A 16,317-nucleotide genomic window follows, 5' to 3' on the forward strand; every position below is an offset into this window, starting at 1 on the left:
CTTGTTTAGTATTGTAGAGTGGCTTTGCTGGCATGCATAAAACATTATTACATTTTTTCGTCCCACCCCATGCTAATATCGCCACTGGGTGTAGAGGTTTTACTGCAGAAGACATAAGGTTTTGAACACCCTCCCAGGCCGTCAGCCTGGTATAGGATCAGTAAGGGGCGAAGTAGTGAAATGTGGGGGTGATTTTTATTAAACAGTGGTAGGTTACATAGGTGTAGGTTAATTGGTGGTGAAATTCTTTCATTTTTATTTTTGTATCACAAAATATAACGTGATCGACCACACACTACCGCACAGTAGGTGGCGGCATGCACAAACAAAATATGCGAACGCCATGATACCAAAGAAGAAGAACTGCTAAAGGTTAGGCTTTAGCTTCTGGAGAGCGTCAGAGAGGGAACGAGGGCGGCTACATTTTTGCAATGCCGAATAAAGCGAAAAAAGAGAAGGTAAGTTGGGAGTTGGCTTGCAAAACCGCAGATGCGACTAGTGGAATGTACAACAACTCGTTTGATGTTTTTAAACTACGAACAGGCGGCCATCGACTCGACATTTGCAATGTCCCATTATGACTAGCTAATGTTAGCTAGCTATGCTAACTTGGATAGCTACCGTTAGCTGGCTAGTTGCATGTAGCTAGTCAGATTATTTGTAACAAAAAGTACAGTACGATTTGAGGGACATAAACGCATAGCTAACGTTTGCCACAATTTAAAGTTAACGTCTTAAAGTTACTAAATAACTTGTTCAACTTCAACAAAACTGTCAAATATTAGCTTTGCTTGGGAATGTAAACATGAAGAAATGCTAGCGTTTGACATTAGTCAACTTGCCCCCTGTCCCTACACATGACTTAAATGACTTGTGAATAAGGCATGTCTAAAATATGTTTTCTTTACAGGAGTCGGGAAAAGTTGTAAAAACTGGAGGTCAAGAAAACGACCATGAGGTAACTAAACACCTCGCTAGCTCTTGAGAACCTATGCATGTGCAAGATAAACACTTAACGTTAGCTACTACAGCACCAAAAACTAATATATATATATATATAGCAAATATTTCGATGCCATTTTGGTATACCCAAGCAGTGGATATGAACCTGATTCGCATGTAGAGAGGCTGGTTGTCCGTTTCTAAAACATGGTAGCCACTATCCCTTTACTGTGTCAGAATGTAAAGAATGCTTGCATAACATTAGCTACTGCCGTTGTGATCTGAGACCACTTAAGAAGGCTAACTATGTCAGTTAAAATCAGATGTACTGAAGATGTAGATATGGCCATGAATCCACAGGAACATACACCAGTAAGTGATTAAGCCCTCATAGAAACGGTTTGCCCTCCTCTCTCTCTCTCTCTGGGGGAGTAATCCGGGGTTATCTATCTGTACTGTGTGTCATCAGCCATCCAACCCCTCTGCATACAGCCAGGTTCCGCTCTCCTCTGGGATGCTTGTGGCCACTGGGGTTCTAAGCTTTTGACGTCAGTGGGATGATGACAATGAAACCATGGGAGTCATATTATACAGGCTGGTTCAGGCTTAGTAATACCCTTTGTTTAAGCGCCAATGGCCTGAGCTGGCACGACCTTCTCATTGTTTGAGCTGGGTTAAACAGGTCGATGGATGCAAGCAGAGAAGTTTGTTGATATTTATTCTGCTTGTTTCTGAACAGCCATGTCTGCCTCTTTGGTTACATGTAGCTAGACTTATTTCCTATCTTGTCTCCTGTGTTTTTTGGATGTGTGAACCACACCACTTTCTTACCCAAGGGCCTGACCAGCTGCAGTATGAAGCTAATACAGTATATGAAGCTGACACCGCTATGAAGGTATACAGTTAGGAAGCTAACACATTGGGTAAATTAATCAGCGGGAGAGAAAACCTTCTGTTGTGTCATGGGTCAGTAATCCAGGCCCATCATGTGTTCCAGCAGCTTTATTCCTCCCATTACTAGACAGTCGGCAGGCCGGCTGCTCACTAAGAAGGCCTAAAACCCTAAACCCCTGTCTTGTAGTGTGAAAGGCAACATTTAGTTGAGTTCAGTGAATTTGACATATCCCCCTTCTGATGTAACTCCATAGCAGAAAGACAGCATTGTCAGGTGTATATGTGGTGATTTAAAGGATCCCAGCAGGCAGGTGGGACAAGACTATAAGAAACTGCCCACATTTACCAGTTTTCATATCTAACCTAGGGGGGACCGGGACGACTCTTCACGGGGTTGTGTTCAGTAGGGAAAAACCTTTGGAAATGAGAGAAAAATGAATAGTCCCTCCGATTCATTGTTTTGTTTGGTGTCGAATGAACAAACCTTGGTGCATGCTCTGATCCATGCCCCCTCCCCCTCCACACAGCAGGGTTCCAATAGGAAAGGCAGTAACAGCGTCCCTCCCGCCACTCAGCTGCTGAAGGGCAAGCAGCCGGGTTCCCAGACGCCGGTCAAGAAGGACAAGAGGCAGAGCTCGTCCCGCTTCAGCCTCAGCAACAACAGAGAGCTGCAGAAGCTGCCTGCCTTCAAAGGTACGATTGGACCTAATCTAGGCTAGCCTTAACTCTGCCTATTCAAAGACACATTTTGTCTCTGTTCACTCCATAATTGAAAATAAATCAAGCTACCTAGGCAATGGTCTGAATCCTGCATTGGTTTGGTTTCTCAGCCCTCCCAACTGATGTATGTGCTGGCCCCTGTGCCTTTACCCATGTCCCATTACCCCCAGCTCTGGCTTATCCTCTAGGTTTAACCCTGGTAAGCTTTAGCATAGCTGCTTGCCATCTCCAAAAGCTCTCTTGCATTATTTTCTGATGTAAATCACAGCAACGTCACCATCACTCTCTCTCGCTCTCTGTGCAAGTCTCTGTACCTCTCCACTGCTCTGCCATGCTATAAAATGTACCTCCGACAGCGTTGCTCAAGACGTGGAAACAAACAGTGGACGTAAAGGGCTCTGACTTTGCGCTGGATTTAAACCAAGTGTCTATATTTGGGGGGTAATCCAGAGATAAGGCTTTGATGCTGCCAGGTCCTTGTTTCAGGATGCTGCCGGTTGCCAGATAAGCGGGTGGCTGGCAGAGAGCTACATTACAACCCACCTACCCTCCCCTGCATTTCTCATGGACAATATCAGCACTGGCGTATGCAAATCCTATGCAGTGTTATAATGTTACTACTGTGAGTGACTGGCATGCAGTTGGCTGTCCATGGCAAACTAGCATATATGTGTGCAGTATGCACATCCTGCAGATTTCATAAGTACATAAGCTATGCTACACCATGTGAAAAGGACAGGACCTGTGCAGTACTTAAGCCTAGAGCAGGGTTTGAAATAACATGGGACATTTGGTGTTTAAGAGCTGGAGCAAGTGGAGAGCTGCTTTAGTTTCTGTCTATACATTCAACTCTGTCTAGAGTAACCACGCAAGCCAACTGCTTCAGCAGTGATAGTGTGTCCTGTACACCTCTCACTCTTCCCTGTGTCTTCTGTCAGACCGGTTACATTCAGGCAGACACTTATCTCTGATCATGTAATACCTTTGTTTCCTTTCTCTTGTGTTACTGTGTTCTTTACGAGTTCGATAAGCTCAGAGTCGTGTTAACAGCTGGTCACATCCATGGGCCCAATGAGGGCTTTTGATAAGGTTGTTCTGCAAATATTGTCCGATGGACCATGACCTTGTGGGTGTTGCCAATGGTCCTGTCCTAATAGGCAGTCAGGCACCTAGCAAGGCCTGCTTTCATTCCACACATTCTCCTCTGGATGGAGATGGACTCTTTTGGATGGCAGCAGTCAGGCTACACCGAGCTTTAGTGCTGCTGCTTTTTGAATGGCTGAACTACTGCAGACTAGACTGCTTCATAGAGCTTTACCAACGGGTTGTCTCTGGACACCTGGGCCACATGAAGAGGTAGAGTGCTGCTTTTGGAGAGTTCTGTGTAGCTGAAGAGCTGATTTCTGAGAGCTACAATGAACTTTAGGGGTTGTTTATTTTGTGTTCCACAGCGTTTTAGTATGTGCCTCTTTTTGACAGCAGACTGACCAGGCAGGGGAAGATGCAGCCTGATACCACCTCACATTATTGCTGAGTGGAATATGCAGTCTGCATCCTGTTCATGTGGTGGTAATGCCAAAAAAAAAAAGCTGTTCCAGGATAATGTTGACCTTTTCCTCAGTTTGATAAGCATGAGCAACTTGCTACATTGGGGGAAAAACAACACCACAGTGTTTCAGACGAGTGTCTGTTTTTAGTTAACCCCCCACTTGGCTCTCAACTCTCCCACCACTGCAATGGTTTGCCAAAAGGTGGTGAAGAAAGGAACGAACAGCAGCTTGTGTTTTTGTTTGAGATCCCGTGACAGAGGAGCTGTCTTGGGAGGGATACAGTTTCTCTCGCTCTCTGTTGGGAACTGTTGTCTGGAGGAACTGTTGTTTCAGAGCGGAGGAACTTCACTCTGTGTGACTGTGAACTCAAGTCATTGGCTGGATGACATATGGCTTCAGTAGTAGCTTGAGGTCAATAGAATGTGGTGTTGAAGTGTCAGCAGACTCATAAAATAATTCTTCAATTACTTCCATTGACACATCTTTGAAATCGCTACAATACAGACCTTGTTGTTATAGCCAGAGTAGCCCGAGGTGTCACAAGTTTAGTCCAGTTCTGCAGAAGCTAGCGGGAGAGTTTATATAAATGGCTGGAGCCCGGTGGCCTGTGCCAAATGAGAATTTGGAGGATAGACTGCATGCACTCACTCATTGGTTATCAGAAGAACAACAGTTCTTCAGACAGGAGAATGCCCCATGACTAAGTAGGCCAGAAACCGCTCTTTATCTCACACACACACTTGTTTTTTTTTAAATTCTTGTGGGGACCTAAAATGTATTTCCATTCAAAATCCAATTTTACCTAACGTTAACTTCTAACGCCAAACCCTAACCGAACCCCTAAGCTTAAAATAGCCTTTGTCCTTGTGTGGACATGGGAAATGTCCTAACAAGGGAGAATTTCTTGTTTTACTATCCTCGTGGGGACTTTTGGGTATTTCAGGTCGACACGAGGATAGAAGAACAAGACAACACACAGATGGCCGGTGTTTCTGTTGTTGCATGTATTTTAATGACTTCTGAGGATTTTGTATGATGTATTGAACTACACTCCAGTGTATTTTGTAACAGATACTTTTGAAAGCTGTAATTTGTATTTTCAAAATGCTTCACTATACCATTTCTTTATAGCAGTTCAACATTTTGTGTCCCTCTTTCACCCTACATTGGTATACCCGACATGAAGTCTGATGGCACTATGGTGTGATATGAGCATCTGATAAATTACCTATATGTCATTTAAAAATGAATCATTGCATAACATGTTGACTTACTCTGATCTCCGCCCTGAAACGAGGTCAATGGAAATACCCAGTGTGCTTTGCAGTTGTTCAGTTTTGCATATTTACATTTTGGTCATTTAAAAGATTCTCTTATCCAGAGTGAGAGTGCATTCAACTAAGATGGATAAACATATCACAGGCATAGAAGTTTCTTTTACGGTTACTGACAATGTTGTTGCTTTTAGCTCGGCTACTTCCAAATATATTTTAAAGTACATGTATTTTAATTGAAACATTGGTCTTTAGGGTATTTTGTAGTTGTATTTTGTACTGTATGTCCATCCCTACACACCACACACACACTTTAAATACTTGAATCCAGAAATTACATTAATGATTCAAACATTTCAAAGCTCTTGTTTACAAAAAGCTTCCCTTCTCCACACAGCTAGGCTGCCCATAACTGCTAAAACAGAGCATTACTTCACCATTTGCTTTGCTCTAGTCTTATGCAGGCCTGCAATCTTTAGTTCACGTACCGTAAACCTATGTATGAGGCTGAGACTGCCAAATATCAGCGCCACCACACACACAAACCAGGAATTCCTATATAACTAAACTGAATTACCTGTCATCAGTATTTTATAATTGTAATTAGTTCTACTGGTAACGATACATTTACCAACTATTCTCCTCTTGAATACTGCCAATGGTACTAGTTAACTTACAAGAGAGAGGCTTCTTCCTTTAACATTCTTGCAGAGTATTCAGTGTGGCGCACAGTGACATTAGCTCTCTCCCCATGTGCTACTTTGCCAATAGACACGCAGCCTCCTTCACGTCTAATGTAAAGACTGTTGGTTCAGTCTGTATCTATAGCAACATCAATACTTACTCATACCTTCCTATAGTGACCCTGGACACAGAACATCCAGATCGAAAACACGCAGCAGCTAACCTGACTGGTCATGTTCAGTTCGACCCTGCTACAAACAAAGCTAAGGAATCCCGCTTTCAGTTGGAACATTTTCTGAAAACGCAGTTGAGTTCACAAGTTGCACTATGACTCACTTCACCTATTTGATTTAGGTCAGAAACCACAGTAGGGGGGAAAGCATGAAACATGCCAAGAATCTCACTGCCGATGGGTACTTATCACAGTGTGAGGGTGTTCCTTTTCTTGCTAGACAGAAAGCAGTACTTGCTGAGCCGGTAGCGACAAACCTGCCGATTCTACTTGTAGACTCGGCCAACAACTTGACTTTGAACCAATGGGCGGCAGGTAGCCTAGTGGTTAGAGCGTTGGGCCAGTAACCAAAATGTTGCTGGATCAAATTCCCGAGCTGACAAGGTAAAAATCTGTCGTTTTGCCCCTGAGCATGGCAGTTAACCCACTGTTCCCCGAGCTCCGAAGACTTGGCTGTCAATTATGGCAGCCCTCTGCACCTCTCTGATTCAGAGGTGTTGGGTTAAATGAAGACCCATTTCAGTTGAATGCATTGTTGTACAACTGACTAGGTATCCCCCTTTCCTCAATCCGAGAGCACAAACCCCCACGTGGGGACCGGAATTTGGAATTTTCTCCATATATCGGTTAAATGTCATGAGCCAGTCACACTTCATGTGCAATGTAAGTTATGGGATGGTAGCTGGTTAAGTGCACAGATGCAATAGACACAACAGTAAATACGAAGGAGATGATAGTGGACTACAGGAAAGAGAACCGTGCACGCCCCCATGCTCATCGACGGAGCTGTAGTGGAGCAGGTTGAGAGTCAAGTTCCTTGGCGTCTACATCACCAATAAACTAACATGATCCAAGCACACCAAGACAGTCATGAAGAGGGCACGACAAAACCTGTTCCCCCTCAGGAGACTGAAAAGATTTGGCATGGGTTCTCAGATCCTCAAAAGGTTCTACAGCTGCGCCATCGAGAGCATCCTGACTAGTTGCATAACTGCCTGGTATGGCAACTGCTTGGCCTCCGACCCCAAGGCACTACAGAGGGTAGTGAGTACAGCCCAGTACATCACTGGGGCTAAGCTGCCTGCCATCCAGGACCTCTACACCAGGCTGAGAAATTGTCAAAGACTCCAGCCACCCTAGTCATAGACTGTTCTCTCTACTACCGCACAGCAAGCAGTACTGGAGCGCCAAGTCTAGGTACAAGAGGCTTCTAAACAGCTTCTACCCCCCCTTGTTTGTAAAAAATGATATTTTGGAGATCTAGTTTTCAAGTAACGGAAAGTGTAATCAGAATAAAGGGGGAAAAAGGCCTGCCTTTGCACATGGGGTGAGACATTCTTAGTAATTTACTAGAGAACCATTTTGGATTTGAGAAACTTTTGTACGACTGATTTCTGCCCTCTGAATTCATATTCGTTATGTTAATAGGCCCTTTTAATTTTTTCTGGCTTGTCATTCCAAATATAATATTTTTTTGTTCATATAATTGAAAAAGTGGGTCACTAGGTGTAGGCAAAACCATAAGCAAATAGGTAAATTGTGAGGTGACTAGAGTTAATCAGGGCTTTTTTCTTTTCTCCCCCCTTTGATGGCAATAACTTTCAATAAAAAATGTATTGGAGTGAGATTTCTGTCATAAGTATACTGAGTATGTCAACATCCCCGTCAGACCATTTTATTGGTCAACTACACAGTAATGTAAACTTTTTTTTGTGATCCAATATATAATGTAGTACATTTACCATAATTTGGTTAAATCTAGAGAGGTTAGCAAAAGTATCTAGATCCTCTGAGGCTGTGGAGGGATTCTAATTGTGGTTTTAATAGAAACATGAAACCTTTGTTTTTAAGCCATGGATTTCTAATCCCTTAATGTTATTGTTGGATCTAATTTTAACAGCTAACATTTCGATGGCAATAAATAGATATGCTGATAGTGGACAACCTTGTTTTTCTCCTCTTAACAGTTTAAAACTTACTGAGATGTAGCCATTATTTACTTTTTAAAAATTTTTTTTTTTTTACATAGGGTTACTATACTTAAACCCATTTTAAGAGATTCCACAAAATTGATATATTCTAGGCATTTTATATATATATATATATAAACTCAAGTCTTTATCAAAAGCAGCTATGAAAACCATGCCTTTTTTCCCAGATATGTCATTGTATTCTATTGTTTCCAGTACATGTCTTGTATTATCTCCAATGTATCGTCAATGTAAACTGTTGTTCAGGTTAGTTATCATTGTTTTAGTTTACAATGGAGCCCCTAGTTCCACTCCTCATACCTCTGATACCTCCTTTGTCCCACCTCCCACACATGCGGTGACCTCACCCATTATAACCAGCATGTCCAGAGATGCCTCTCTTACCATCACCCAGTGCCTTGGCTTACCTCCGCTGCACCCCACCATACTGTCTGCACATTATGCCCTGAATATATTCTACCACGTCCATAAATCTGCTCCTTTTATTCCCTGTCCCCAACGCTCTAGGCGACCAGTTTTGATAGCCTTTAGCCGCACCCTCATCCTACTCCTTCTCTGTTCCACAGGTGTTGTGGAGGTAAACCCAGGCCCTGCATGTCCCCAGGCACCCTCATTTGTTGACTTCTGTGATCGAAAAAGCCTTGGTTTCATGCATGTCAACATCAGAAGCCGCCTCCCTAAGTTTGTTTTACTCACTGCTTTAGCACACTCTGATCCTTGCCGTGTCTGAATCCTGGCTTAGGAAGGCCACCAAAAATTTGGAGATTTCCATACCCAACTATACAATTTTCCGTCAAGATTGCAACTCCTCCCCCTTCTGCAGTTCTATCTACTGCATAGAGAGCCTGCAAAGTTCTGTCATACTTTCCAGGTCTATGCCCAAACAGAAGTTCGAACTTCTAATTTTAAAAATGAATCTCTCCAGAAATAAGTCTCTCACTGTTGCCACCTCCTACCGACCCCCCTCAGCTCCCAGCTGTGCCCTGGACACCATCTGTGAATTGATCGCCCCCCCCCATCTAGCTTCAGAGTTTGTTGGGATATGGTATGTTGGGATATGCTTAACACCCCGGCAGTCCTACAATCTAAGCTAGATGCCCTCAATCTCATACAAATCATCAAGGAACCCACCAGATACAACCCTAAATCTGTAAACATGGGCACCCTAATAGACATTATCTTGACCAAATTGCCCTCCAAATACACTTCTGCTGTCTTCAATCAGGATCTCGGCGATCACTGCCTCATTGCCTGTATCCGCGGTCAAACGACCACCCCTCATCACTGTCAAACGCTCCCTAAAACACTTCTGTGAGCAGGCCTTTCTAATCGACCTGGCCCGGGGATCCTGGAAGGATATTGACCTCACCCCGTCAGTTGAGGATGTCTGGTCATTCTTTAAAAGTAACTTCCTCACCATCTTAGACAAGCATGCTCCGTTCAAAAAATGCAGAACTAAGAACAGATATAGCCCTTGGTTCACTCCAGACCTGACTGCCCTCGACCAGCACGAAAACATCCTGTGGCAGACTGCAATAGCATCGAATAGTCTCCGCGATATGCAACTGTTCAGGGAAGTCATGAACCAAGACACAGCAAAGGCCAGCTTTTTCAAGCAGACATTTGCATCCTGTAGCTCTAACTCCAAAAGGTTCTGGGACACTAAAGTCCATGGAGAATAAGAGCACCTCCTCCCAGCTGAGGCTAGGTAACACGGTCATCACTGATTATCACGGATTTATCGAACTTAAAGCATTTCTAAATGGCTGGCCATGCCTTTCTCCTGGCTACACCAACCTCAGCCAACAGCTCACCCCCCCTCCCCGCAGCTACTCGAACAAGCCTCCCTAGCTTCTCCTTTACCCAAATCCAGATAGCAGATGTTCTGAAAGAGCGGCAGAACCTGGACCCATACAAATCAGCTGGGCTTGACAATCTGGATCCTCTATTTCTGAAACTGTCCGCCATTGTCGCAACCCCTATTACCAGCCTGTTCAACCTCTCCTTTGTATCATCTGAGATCCCCCAAGGATTGGAAAGCTGCCGCGGTCATCCCCCTCTTCAAAGGGGGAGACACCCTAGACCCAAACTGTTACAGACCTATATCCATCCTGCCCTGCCTATCTAAGGCCTTCGAATGCCAAGTCAACAAACAGATCACTGACCATCTCGAATCTCACCGTACCTTCTCCGCTGTGCAATCCGGTTTCCGATCCGGTCACGGGTGCACCTCAGCCACGCTCAAGGTACTAAACGATATCATAACCGCCATCGATAAAAGACAGTACTGTGCATCCGTCTTCATCGACCTGGCCAAGGCTTTTGACTCTGTCAATCACCATATTCTTATCGGCAGACTCAGTGGCCTTGGTCTTTCTAATGACTGCCTTGCCTGGTTCACCAACTACTTTGCAGACAGTTCAGTGTGTCAAATTGGAGGGCATGTTGTCCGGTCCTCTGGCAGTCTCTATGGGGGTACCATAGGGTTCAATTCTCGGGCCGACTCTTTTCTCTATATCAATGATGTTGCTCTTGCTGCGGGCGATTCCCTGATCCACCTCTACGCAGACGACACCATTCTATATACTTCCGGCCCTTCCTTGGACACTGTGCGATCTAACCTCCAAACGAGCTTCAATGCCATACAACACTCCTTCCGTGGCCTCCACCTGCTCTTAAACGCTAGTAAAACCAAATGCATGCTTTTCAACCGTTCGCTGCCTGCACCCGCATGCCCAACTAGCATCACCACCCTGGATGGTTCCGACCTAGAATATGTGGACATCTATAAGTACCTAGGTGTCCAGACTCATATCAAACATCTCCAATCCAAACAAAGCATCCTTCACTCACGCCGCCAAACTTACCCTAGTAAAACTGACTATCCTACCGATCCTCGACTTCGGCGACGTCATCTACAAAATAGCTTCCAACACTCTACTCAGCAAACTGGATGCAGTTTATCACAGTACCGTCCGCTTTGTAACTAAAGCACCTTATACCACCCACCACTGCGACCTGTATGCTCTAGCGGCTGCCCCTCGCTACATGTTCGTCGCCAGACCCACTGGCTCCAGGTCATCTACAAGTCCATGCTAGGTAAAGCTCCGCCTTATCTCAGTTCACTGGTCATGATGGCAACACCCACCCGTAGCACGCGCTCCAGCAGGTGTATCTCACTGATCATCCCTGTTACGTTCCCCAGATTATGTGTTGTAGTTTGTGTATTTGCATGTGTTTATTTCAGGAAATGGCTTCCTGAAATCCCTCAAGCAGCTGATTGGTCGACTCCAGGGCTAATTGGAGAGCTGACCCCGCCCCCTCGTCAAGACACAGCTGTCTCCAATTCCCCATTCCTTCAGAAGCTATATAAAAGCCAGTGTTCTGTTCAGGAGATTTTTTTTTTCTTTTTGTAGAGGATTTTGCTGGAGGTAGATTTGTTAGAGATTTGTTAGATCTTTTTGGAGGTAGAGATTTTGCTGGAGGTAGGGATTGCTGAGATTTGATTGTGATAGCGGTTGATTTTGCTGGAAAGTGGTATGTTCTGTGAGTTTGTTGCTCAGATAGAGCTTATTTGACATCCTTTTGTTTCTTAGTTTGTTTGAAATTGTTTAATATTCTGTTTCATTTGTTCCCAGGGGGAAAGGGGAAGGCACCTAGGGAGTGCTTAGGCAAGAGGCCCGCGGGCATACATATACCCGTAGCATATTCGCTGTCTAGGCACACTAGGTAAGACCTGGGCGGACCACCCCTTGTATTTTGGTTAGGGCACCAGGTGGTGCTAAATTAGGTAAGTAGTGGGTAGGCAGGTAAGATAGGAGAGGGGGGGGGCTTTGAGATTTACTTTCTTTGCTTTGGTTCCGTCCAGCCCCTTTTCCCCATATTACCGTGTAAAGGAATAAAGTCCTTGTAAACGGTACCTCATTCTTACTTGCACCTACAGTCCATACCTTTTTCGCTTCACGGAGAGTCTAGTTGTAGCAGGGTGTTGCGTTCCCTCTTCATAGAGGCGTGCGTAACAATCCCTAAAGCCAACACCTCATTTGGCCGCCTTTCCTTCCTGTTCTCTGCTGCCTGCGAGTGGAACGAATTGCAAACATCGCTGAAGTTGGAGACTTTTATCTCCCTCACCAACTTTAAACATCTGCTATCTGAGCAGCTAACCGATCGCTGCAGCTGTACATAGTCCATCGGTATATAGCCCACCCAATTTACCAACCTCAGCCCCATACTGTTTTATTTACTTTTCTGCTCTTTAGCACACCAGTATCTCTACCCTGCACATGTTCATCTGATCATTTATCACTCCAGTGTTAATCTGCTAAATTGTAATTATTCACTCCTATGGCCTATTTATTGCCTACCTCATGCCTTTTGCACACAATGTACACTGCTCAAAAAAATAAAGGGAAAACTTAAACCACACAATATAACTCCAAGTCAATCACTCTTCTGTGAAATCAAACTGTCCACTTAGGAAGCAACACTGATTGACAATACATGTCACATGCTGTTGTGCAAATGGAATAGACAACAGGTGGAAATTATAGGCAATTAGCAAGACACCCCCAAAAAAGGAGTGGTTCTGCAGGTGGTGACCAAACCACTTCTCAGTTCCTATGCTTCCTGGCTGATGTTTTGGTCACTTGAATGCTGGCGGTGCTTTCACTCTAGTAGTAGCATGAGACAGAGTCTACAACCCACACAAGTGGCTCAGGTAGTGCAGTTCATCCAGGATGGCACATCAATGCGTGATGTGGCAAGAAGGTTTGCTGTGTGTCAGCGTAGTGTCCAGAGCATGGAGGCGCTACCAGGAGACAGGCCAGTACATCAGGAGACGTGGAGGAGGCCGTAGGACGGCAACAACCCAGCAGCAGGATCGCTACCTCCGCCTTTGTGCAAGGAGGAGCAGGAGGAGCACTGCCAGAGCCCTGCAAAATGACCTCCAGCAGGCCACAAATGTGCATGTCTGCTCAAACGGTCAGAAACAGACTCCATGAGGGTGGTATGAGGGCCCGACGTCCACAGGTGGGGGTTGTGCTTACAGCCCAACACCGTGCAGGACGTTTGGCATTTGCCAGAGAACACCAAGATTGGCGAATTCGCCACTGGTGCCCTGTGCTCTTCACAGATGAAAGCAGGTTCACACTGAGCACGTGACAGAGTCTGGAGACGCCGTGGAGAACGTTCTGCTGCCTGCAACATCCTCCAGCATGACCGGTTTGGCGGTGGGTCAGTCATGGTGTGGGGTGGCATTTCTTTGGGGGGCCGCACATGTGCTCGCCAGAGGTAGCCTGACTGCCATTAGGTACCGAGATGAGATCCTCAAACATCTTGTGAGACCATATGCTGGTGCGGGTGGCCCTGGGTTCCTCCTAGTGCAAGACAATGCTAGACCTCATGTGGCTGGGGTGTGTCAGCAGTTCCTGCAAGAGGAAGGCATTGATGCTATGGACTGGCCCGCCCCTTCCCCAGACCTGAATCCAATTGAGCACATCTGGGACATCATGTCTCGCTCCATCCACCAACGCCACGTTGCACCACAGACTGTCCAGGAGTTGGCGGATGCTTTAGTCCAGGTCTGGGAGGAGATCCCTCAGGAGACCATCCGCACCTCATCAGGAGCATGCCCAGGCGTTGTAGGGAGGTTATACAGGCACGTGGAGGCCACACACACACTACTGAGCCTCATTGACTTGTTTTAAGGACATTACATCAAAGTTGGATCAGCCTGTAGTGCGGTTTTCCACTTTAATTTTGAGTGTTACTCCAAATCCAGACCTCCATGGGTTGATAAATTGGATTTCCATTGATCATTTTTGTGTGATTTTTGTTGTCAGCACATTCAACTATGTAAAGAAAAGTATTTAATAAGAATATTTCATTCATTCAGATCTAGGATGTGTTATTCTAGTCTTCCCGTTATTTTTTTTGGAGTGTATATAGATTTTTTTTCTCCCCCTCTACTATGTTATTGACTTGTTTACTCCATGTGTAAATGTTGTCTGTTCACACTGCTATGCTTTATCTTGGCCAGGTCGAAGTTGTAAATGAGAACTTGTTCTCAACTAGCCTACCTGGTGAAATAAAAAGACTTGTTTGATTAGGATGAATAATATCTTGACAAAACCTTTTTAATTTTATGAGCCAAGTATTTGGCTAGAATGTTTGTATCGCAACACTGAAGTGTAAGAGGCCTCCAATTGTTTTTTTTGTTTTTTAAATGGACTGGATCTTATATAAACTCAGCAAAAAAAGAAATGACTTCACACTGTCAACTGCATTTATTTTCAGCAAACTCAACATGTGTAAATATTTGTATGAACATAAGATTCAACAACAGACATAAACCGAACATGTTCCACAGACGTGACTAACAGAAATGGAATAACAAAGAGGGGGTCAAAATCATAAGTAACAGTCAATATCTGGTGTTGCCACCAACTGCATTAAGTACTGCAGTGCATCTCCTCCTCATGGACTGCACCAGATATGCCAGTTCTTACTGTGATATGTTACCCCAATCTTCCACCAAGTCTGAGCACTGATGGCGGGATTGTGCGTTCCTGGTGTAACTCGGGCAGCTGTTGTGCAGGTGTTACATGTGGTCTGCCACTGCGAGGACGATCAGCTGTCCGTCCTGTCTCCCTGTAGCGCTGTCTTAGGCGTCTCACATTACGGACATTGCAAGTTATTGCCCTGGCAACATTGCAGTCCTCATGCCTCCTTGCAGCATGCCTAAGGCACGTTCACACAGATGAGCAGGGACCCTGGGCATCTTTCTTTTGGTGTTTTTCAGAGTCAGTAGAAAGGCCTCTTTAGTGTCCTAAGTTTTCATAACTGTGACCTTAATTGCCTACCGTCTGTAAGCTGTTAGTGTCTTAACAACCGTTCCACAGGTGCATGTTCATTAATGGTTTATGGTTCATTGAACAAGCTTGGGAAACTGTCTAATCCCTTTACAATGAACTGTGAAGTTATTTGGATTTTTATGAATTATCTTTGAAAGACAGGGTCAACAGGGTCTTGTAAAAGGGTTATTTTTGTGCTGAGTTTATATACCACTTGGATCCTGTTTCAGTAATATCAGACCTTTTTGCATGTCTGAATCCACCGTTTATGTAGGAGTGGTTAAAACATGCTAATAACGGTCTTCTGAATATATCAAACTTTGTTTTTGATATACTTTCACTGGTATGCCATCCATCCCTGGAGTTTTCCCAGACTTAAAGGCTTTAATTGCATCAAGAAATTCCTCCTCTAATGTGGCCTTCATCTGTCTTTCTGTACAGATGTTAATTTTACATTGTTAATAGGAAAAAAATCCATACAATTTGCTTCGGTTAGTGGAGATGGAGGAGACTGAAATTAGAATTTTAAGTATTTTAAAAATATTGTTCGGTGAATCATAGTCCCGCTATTGTTATTTTCCTGCTGCTCTTTTACTTTGTACTTTTATTTCTTCTCCTTATCCATATTCTTTTTCACTGCATTGTTGGTTAGGGGCTCGTAAAGTAAGCATTTCATTGTACGGTTTACACCGTTTACAACCTTACAGCATGTGACTAATAAAATGTGATTTGAAATTCTTCCTCCTAGCTAGCTAACCACTGTAGTTAGTATTTCCATTATAATTCAATCACAATGTCTGTTATTGCAGTGTCCTTAGCTCAATACCTATGTTGTGCTAGCTAGCAAATATGCTAGCGCTAGCTAAAAATGTCGCTATGGGCTGGCAGTGGCAGTATGGGATTATGGAGAGAATTACATTGTTCGTCATTTGATATTTTTCTAGCTGTGGCCATCTCTTTCAAAAAGGACTTTCTACAAAATAGCAACATTGGCACATCTAGCTAGCTAACTAACATTGGAATCTAGACCTTATCCTCTCTGGGATATGTGGGACGGTAGTGTCACACTTGGCCAAAAGCCAGAGAGAATGCAGAGTGCCAAATTCCTATAAAAATCAAACTTTCATGAAATCACATGTAAGATACCAACTTAAAGCTACACGTGTTGTGGATCCAGCC

General features: G+C 44.3%; 1 protein-coding gene across 2 annotated transcripts in view; it reads left to right on the forward strand.

The window, feature by feature from the left end:
- The first annotated feature begins 342 nt into the window (after positions 1-342).
- Positions 343-16,317, forward strand: part of LOC112217877 (serine/threonine-protein phosphatase 2A 56 kDa regulatory subunit gamma isoform) — a 41,255-nt gene continuing 25,280 nt past the window's right edge. Inside the window, exons 1-3 of one of the 2 annotated variants that reach the window (XM_024378475.2) lie at positions 343-458; positions 911-958; positions 2,364-2,529. In XM_024378475.2, coding sequence (XP_024234243.1) covers positions 432-458; positions 911-958; positions 2,364-2,529 — 241 coding nt within the window. In that variant the 5' untranslated portion in view covers positions 343-431. The remainder of the gene's footprint in view (positions 459-910; positions 959-2,363; positions 2,530-16,317) is intronic. The other variant, XM_024378476.2, reaches the window with a different exon arrangement.

The sequence above is a fragment of the Oncorhynchus tshawytscha genome, linkage group LG18 (assembly GCF_018296145.1).
Source record: "Oncorhynchus tshawytscha isolate Ot180627B linkage group LG18, Otsh_v2.0, whole genome shotgun sequence".
NCBI lineage: Eukaryota > Metazoa > Chordata > Actinopteri > Salmoniformes > Salmonidae > Oncorhynchus > Oncorhynchus tshawytscha.